This window comes from Salvelinus sp. IW2-2015, unplaced genomic scaffold, assembly GCF_002910315.2.
Source record: "Salvelinus sp. IW2-2015 unplaced genomic scaffold, ASM291031v2 Un_scaffold5284, whole genome shotgun sequence".
Classification (NCBI taxonomy): Eukaryota; Metazoa; Chordata; class Actinopteri; order Salmoniformes; family Salmonidae; genus Salvelinus; species Salvelinus sp. IW2-2015.
Genome location: NW_019946549.1, coordinates 35,264 through 43,254, shown reverse-complemented (window position 1 = coordinate 43,254; position 7,991 = coordinate 35,264). Strand labels below are relative to the sequence as shown.

The window sequence follows — 7,991 nt, the reverse complement described above, 5'->3', positions numbered from 1 at the left end:
GCTAGCTATATACCATCTTTGGTCAGCTAGCTGGATAATACTGATACAGTAGCTATATACCATCTTTGTCAGCTAGCTGGATAATACTGATACAGTAGCTATATACATCTTTGGTCAGCTAGCTGGATAATACTGATACAGTAGTATATACATTCTTGATCAGCTAGCTGGATAATACTGATACAGTAGCTATATACCATCTTTGATCAGCTAGCTGGATAATACTGATACAGTAGCTATATACCATCTTTGGTCAGCTAGCTAGTATACCATCTTTGTCAGCTAGCTGGATAATACTGATACAGTAGCTATATACCATCTTTGGTCAGCTAGCTGGATAATACTAATACAGTAGCTATATACCATCTTTGATCAGCTAGCTGGATAATACTGATACAGTAGCTATATACCATCTTTGTCAGCTAGCTGGATAATACTGATACAGTAGCTACATACCATCTTTGATCAGCTAGCTGGATAATACTGATACAGTAGCTATATACCATCTTTGGTCAGCTAGCTGGATAATCTGATACAGTAGCTATATACCATCTTTGATCAGCTAGCTGGATATACTGATACAGTAGTATATACCATCTTTATCAGCAGCTGGATAATACTGATACAGTAGCTATATACACTTTGATCAGCTAGCTGGATAATACTGATACAGTAGCTATATACCATCTTTGATCAGCTAGCTGGATAATACTGATACAGTATATATACCATCTTTGATCAGCAAGCTGGATAATACTGATACAGTAGCTATATACCATCTTTGATCAGCTAGCTGGATAATACTGATACAGTAGCTATATACCATATTTGATCAGCTAGCTGGATAATACGATACATAGCTATATACCATCTTTGATCAGCTAGCTGGATAATACTGATACAGTATATATACCATCTTTGATCAGCTAGCTACTATACAACATATTTGATCAGCTAGCTGATAATACTGTTACAGTAGCTATATACATCTTTGATCAGCTAGCTGGATAATACTGTTACAGTAGCTATATACCATATTTGATCAGCTAGACTGGATAATACTGTACAGTAGTATATACCATCTTTGATCAGCTAAGCTGGATAATACTGTTACAGTAGCTATAATACCATCTTTGATCAGCTAGCTGGATAATACTACAGTAGCTATATTACCATATTTGTCAGCTAGCTGGATAATACTGTTACAGTAGCTATATACCATATTTTGATCAGCTAGCTGGATAATACTGTACAGTAGCTATATCCATCTATTTATCAGCTAGCTGGATAATACTGATACAGTAGCTATATACCACTTGTCAGCTAGCCTATATACCATCTTTGGTCAGCTAGCTGGATAATACTTTACAGTAGCTATAATACCATCTTTGATCAGCTAGCTGGATAATACTGATACAGTAGCTAATACCATCTTTTGATCAGCTAGCTGGATAATACTGATACAGTAGTCTATATACATCTTTTGTCAGCTAGCTGGATAAATACTGTACAGTAGCTATATACCATCTTTGATCAGCTAGTGCTGGATAATACTTGATACAGTAGCTATATACCATCTTTGGTCAGCTAGCTATATACATCTTGGTCACTAGCTGATAATACTGTACAGTAGCTATATACCATCTTTGGTCAGCTTGCTGGATAATACTGATACATAGCTATATACCATCTTTGGTCAGCTAGCTGGATAATACTGATACAGTAGCTATATTACCATCTTTGGTCAGCTAGCTGGATAATACTGATACAGTAGTATATACCATCTTGGTCAGCTAGCTAGTATACATCTTGTCAGCTAGCTGGATACTATACAGTAGCTATATACCATCTTTGGTCAGCTTGCTGGATAATACTGTACAGTAGCTATATACATCTTTGGTCAGCTAGCTGATAATACTGATACAGTAGCTATATACCATCTTTGGTCAGCTAGCTGGATAATACTGATACAGTAGCTATATACCATCTTTGAGCAGCTATGCTGGATAATACTGATACAGTAGCTATATACCATCTTTGGTCAGCTAGCTGGATAATACTGATACAGTCAGCTATATATCATCTTTGATCAGCTAGCTGGATAATACTGATACAGCAGCATTATACCATCTTTGGTCAGCTAGCTGGATTTTTGTTTGCTACTCTTATTGTTTGCTATTCCAACATGACATGTAGCCAAATATTCTACAGTGAAGTCAGTGACATAAAATCATGTCAATACCAGCTCGAGAATGACGACTGGGCATGATGATGTTATGACTGTATACAGATTGTTGTAAATACAGTCGTGTTGATATTATATTGACAGTGACAACAAACACACAACAACACAGGGTGGTCTGACTGAATAAATGTTTCACGCCGCGGTTTTAAACCCAACAGTCGCTAAATCAAACAGGTACATTCGTTGTAACAAATGTACACTTAACAGGGGATTCTTTTGGTCACCTTTACGTCTTGACTTTCTGCTCTCACACGGAATCTCCAGTTCTGTTCTTTCCGTATTCAGCCGCGTTACGAAACCGAGCCAACTCTCAGGCGTGCCTTCTGATTGGCTCTGGTCAATTTTAAAGACACGTGCAGTTTATTATCTATCTTTTGAATTTTGATGTAAACAAAACCGAATCGTCGATCAAATGAGCTTGAGAAAAAGTGGCATGGTTTTTATAATAAATTACAGGTGACAGAACAGCTTTTTCTGTTAATTCAAAATCCTACAGTTGGGYGTTCACTTCATTCGGTGTTCGACAGTAGCCTATCCAATTATGCTAATTTGATGTCAAACTGGTGAATGAACACAGGTGCCACCACTTAATTAGAAGGCCCCTCCTGCTAGTAATCAGCGTTCGTTTCCATTCCCATAAATAGATTCCGGAAATGAACTTGTTTATTCATTCCTTATTTACAAACCAGTTTGTGTAGTGCAGTACCTGTGGAGGTTCAAGGTAGGCCTTTGCTTACGTTTCATTTGCTTATGTTTTAGAGACTGTTAGCAGGTGTATAACTTCAGTAGAATGTTAGGCCTAATAGTGTTACTCCACATCAAGTCTGTAAACTTTATGGTATTGGCTGTTTATCTAACACCAATCTGTTTCATTAGAACCCAAGTCAACAATGGCAGACAAACCAGATGTGAGTGAGATCGCTCAGTTTGACAAGACTAAACTGAAGAAGACTGAGACTGAGGAGAAGAACACTCTACCTACCAAAGAGGGTAAATACAATGCCTTAGTAGCCACTGGATTTATTATGAAATCTGATGGCAACTAGGACTACTAGACCCTGAAATAAGGCACTCTGATGGGTATACCATCTTGAATTTGGGTGATTTTGAGGTGGTTAACTTTGTCACGTTAGCATCGATGTCACAATTCTCTATTGATGTCTGTTTAAGCCATTCTTCTCACCTACAGTCATTGACCAGGAGAAGCAGGTGGAATCCTAAAATGGCTGCTGTCGTCATTCCTCACTCACAAGCTACATCCCAGAGGGACTGTCTCTCAAACCTGAACTCTCCATTGTGGAATGGATCCTCATGGCTGCCTGAGTCACTGATTTAATAAAAGCCATGTAGACTAATCAATGTGTTGCTGACATTTGTTCAATTAATCTTGACTGAGCTTGTGTTCATTTTAAGGTATGTCTACTAGGCTGTTTCGGACCCCCCCACCACCAATTGGTCTATTTACTAATCAGGTCTCTTGCTAATAATTGTTCTTACAATGTTTTTATTTATCCAGCCTGTGTGAATGCAGAATTCAGGTTTCCAAAATGTGATGTTGCCCTCTTTGGTGCGCTAGATTAGAACCTAGAAATCTAATAGCTGGAAATGTTCCAGAATCTCACTTTATACTGAACAAAAATATCAACTCAAATGCAAAGACTGTTACAGTTCATATTAGGAAATCATCCAATTGAAATTCTTCAGGCCCTAATCTATGGATTTCACATAATGGCAGGGGTGCAGCAATAGGTGGGCCTGGGAGGGCAGCCAATCAAATTGAGTTTTTACCCACAAGGGCTTAATTACAGCCAAATTCTCCTCAGCACCAATCGGATGATCCCAGAGGTGAAGAGGCTGAGTGTGGAGGTCCTGAGCTGGCATGGTTACATGTGGTTGAGGCAGGTTGAACGCACTTCCAAATTCTCTAAAATGGCGGTGGCAGCTTATAGAAAAATGTAATTCACGGGCAACAGCTCTGGTGGGCATCCCTGCAGTCAGCATGCCAATTGCACGCTCCCTTGAGACATCTGTGGCATTGTGTTGTGACAACTGTACATTTAGTGGCCTTTTATTGTCCCCAGAACAAGGTGCAGCTGTGTAATGAGTATTTTGTTTAATCAGCTTCTTGATATGCCACACCTGTCAGGTGGCTTTATTATTTTAGCAAAGGCAAAATGCTCACTAACAGGGATATAAACAAATTTGTGCACAATTTAAGGTAAGCTTATTGTATGTATGGAACATTTCTGGGATTTAATTTTTATTTCAGCTCATGAAACACGGGACCAACACTTTACATGTTGCGTTTATATTTTTGTTAATTGTATGTTCCTGTGAGGAAAAGTCTGTTCTGAGTAGCTCAAGCTGGAAATGGGGATGATTCTCAATCACATCTCAAGTTGCATAGTTACATCTCTATCTACAGCTCTCCAGTCTTCCCCCACTGATTAAAGCATCCATACTGCTGCACAGAATACAACCGCTGTTTCTACATTCAACTACATAACTGGGTGGTATTCATTAGGACACGAAATGGATTGGGTTTTGCAACACACAATGAAAAATGAGGGTTTCTTATTGGACAAGTCCAGGTAGTCCTTCCCTGTTTCAGTCCGTTTGGTGCCTAGTGAACACGACCCTGGAGGTACAACATAAACCTAACACCTTTCACACATTCTAGTTCACAATCGGAGGTGTTTTTATTCCACCGATTCTGTTGCAAACTGAATGTGTTGAAACTAAAAATAGTTTATATTGGACAAATTCAGTTATAAGTCCCTCCCCGTTTCATTTGCTTCCATTTTAAGAAACGTTTTGCAACAGAACAGTTCTTTCCAACTCTTTGGCTACATGTTGCTCTTTGATAAAGCAGTAAATAATATATACTAAATAATATCTAAAGCAAAGACTATACAGTACAAGAGTATATTACAAATCACAATTCACACGTATAAAAAGAGGCCTGGTTGTCCGTCCGTCCGCAGGGTCCTCAGTGCTGTATCAGTTCTGTTCATGTCGCAGGGAAACTAAACACATTCAATAACTAGCTACTGCATGTCTGTTCTTACTGGTTGCGTCCCAAAAGGCATCCTATACACTATGTAGTGTACTTCTTTAGACCAGAGCCCTTTGGGTCCAGGAGCCGGTGTCCCAAAAAAAAGCATCTTAAGGCTAGGTTAATCGGAAACTGGATCCTTGTTAATAGCATAGACTGCCTCAAGGCACACCTGTTAATTGAAATGCATTCCAGGTGACTACCTCATGAAGCTGGTTGAGAGAATGCCTAGAGTGTGCAAAGCTGTCATCAAGGCAAAGGGTGGCTACTTTGAAGAATATATATGATCCCATATGTGTTATTCCATAGTGTTGACGTCTTCACTATTATTCTACAATGTAGAAATTAGTACAAATAAAGGAAAAACCCTTGAATGAGGAGGTGTGTCCAAAACGTCTGACTGGTACTATATACAGTATACACACCCGTATGGTGTCGCTTCGTGATACAGTCAACGTCAGGTAAAGTGAAAAATGTATTTCCAATGAAATCAAGGGAACTATATAATAGACCCCTTCTACAACTGTCACTCAAACATTCTGAATTCCAAATCAGGCACTGTAGCCCCTCCCTCCTGGCCACTACTGTAGATCTGAGAGGATCTGATTGGTGGAAGCAATAGGGCAACAGTTCCACCCAGCCAATCGTAAAAAAGGCAAGATGAAAGCGTTACCGTGACTCTTATATGAGATCCATAGGAGTGTCTAGGAGAGGGGTGTCAAACTCATTCCATGAAGGGCCTAGTTGTCTGCTGGTTTTAGGTTTTTCCTTTCAATTAAGCCCTCGAAAACCAGGTTAGGGGAATTCCTTACTAATTAGTGACCTTAATTCATCAATCAAGTACAAGGAGCGAAAACCTGCAGACACTCTGCCCTCTGTGGAATGAGTTTGACGTCTATGGTGTAGGGGCTAAGATGGTGAAACTTGCATCCAGCCAATCAGCAAAGCAAAGCAAAGCAATTCAGGCTTTCTTGAAAGTCAAGACAATCCTTGTCCTGCAAAGAAACATTATTTTCTTTTATAGTTTAGAAATAGATTTAGCAAGCAGTCGGCATTTAGAATGAACTGTGGGGTATAAACTGCTTTATAGTGATGTGATGACATCACGTGCCCCGCGTACCTTCAAAAGTATTCGGCAATCATCGTTTATTAGAAAAACACAGTTTGGATCATTTGTCTCAATAAAGAAAGTCAGACAAAATAAAACTCCACCTCTGTGGAAAAGGATTGTTGTCGTTCATTAGAATGTTTCTCCTAGAACTGCCGTTTTTCTTTGCGACGTTGCTTTTGTCTAATTAACCCGGGTCACTGGAAACTGCCGAGTGTCTGGTCATTAACCCGGGTCACTGGAAACTGCCGAGTGTCTGGTCATTTTTACCAGCAACACAATGTTTTATGACCACATGTCTTAATGGGTGTTGTTTTTTTGTTGTTGTTGCGTGTTTTCGACCATCCTCCCGTCTCCAAATCCTTCCGAGTCCTCAGCAGAAACACAAAATGTCCGCCCGACCAACGAAACCCTTTGCCTCAATATGGCCGTCCTCAGTTTCCATCGTTCTCCCCTGTTCAGCAGCTGGTGTCCAGAAGCTGTTTGTTCACCACCGCCTCCTTGGCCTTCRCGTAGTCCTTTTTACTCTCCTCTTTCTTAAGCTTGGTCAGCGCCGTCACTTTGGCCTGCGACCTCTTGATCTGAAACACGTCCCRCCTCTCCGACAGCAGCCCCTTGTTAAAGATGACGGAGGTGACGCAGGAGGTGATGAGGATGGAGCAGAGAGACGTCAGCATGATGGTGGTACGGAACGGGAAGTACTGGGTCATCACGCCCTCCGCGTCCATCCTGAACCCAGGGAAGTGGATGACAGGGGGAAGGTTGATGAGGGGTTCCCCACTCAGGATACGGAGGACCAACGCTAGGACATACCCCACACTGGCACCGTAACCGTTGGACACCTAGCAGAACGAATGAACGAATCACTAGATAGATGAATACATACTGTAGATGGATATCATGACATGCAGAATTCACAAATAATCTCTACACACGTCCACCACAGGAGGCTGGTGGCACTATAATTGGGGAGGACGTGCTGGTGATAATGGCTGGAGCGGAATAGGTGGAACGGTATCTAACACATGGTTTCCATGGTTTCCAGGTGTTTGATGCCATTCCGTTTGCTCCGATTCGGCCATTATTATGAGCCGTCCTCCCCTCAGCAGCCTCCTGTGCTGCTCACCCACTCATCCACCCCTACCTTGAAGAAGAGGACACAGACAAGCTGTGGGAACATGATGGTGTAGGACATGTCAACGCCCACCAGCCAGAAAACCAGAACACTGTTATCCAGGAAGGTCAGGGCCGTCCCCGCCAGGCCACACACCACCACCGAGGTACGGATCACCCACTGCATCTCCCTGTCTGAGGCCTGGAGGAGAGAGAGACACAAGATGGAGGCACAGTGGTCAGCACAGATCAAGACAGATCCAAGATGGAGGCACAGTAGTCAGCACAGATCAAGACAGATCCAAGATGGAGGCACAGTGGTCAGGACAGATCCAAGATGGAGGCACAGTGGTCAGGACAGATCCAAGATGGAGGCACAGTGGTCAGGACAGATCCAAGATGGAGGCACAGTGGTTAGGAGAAACACAATAAATGACTATCACCCACTGCCTCTCTCTGCCTAGAGGTTA

The 7,991-nt window shown here is 41.5% G+C and overlaps 1 protein-coding gene across 1 annotated transcript; it reads right to left on the bottom strand.

The window, feature by feature from the left end:
* Positions 1-3,806: 3,806 nt before the first annotated feature.
* On the bottom strand, positions 3,807-7,750 carry LOC112078127 (high affinity choline transporter 1-like). The gene is made up of 2 exons (XM_024144449.2): positions 7,553-7,750; positions 3,807-7,250 (listed from the first exon to the last, which is right to left on the bottom strand). The coding sequence occupies exons 1-2, from the start codon at positions 7,706-7,708 to the stop codon at positions 6,867-6,869; spliced, it is 540 nt and encodes a 179-aa protein (XP_024000217.1). The 5' UTR covers positions 7,709-7,750; the 3' UTR covers positions 3,807-6,866.
* Positions 7,751-7,991: the final 241 nt, after the last annotated feature.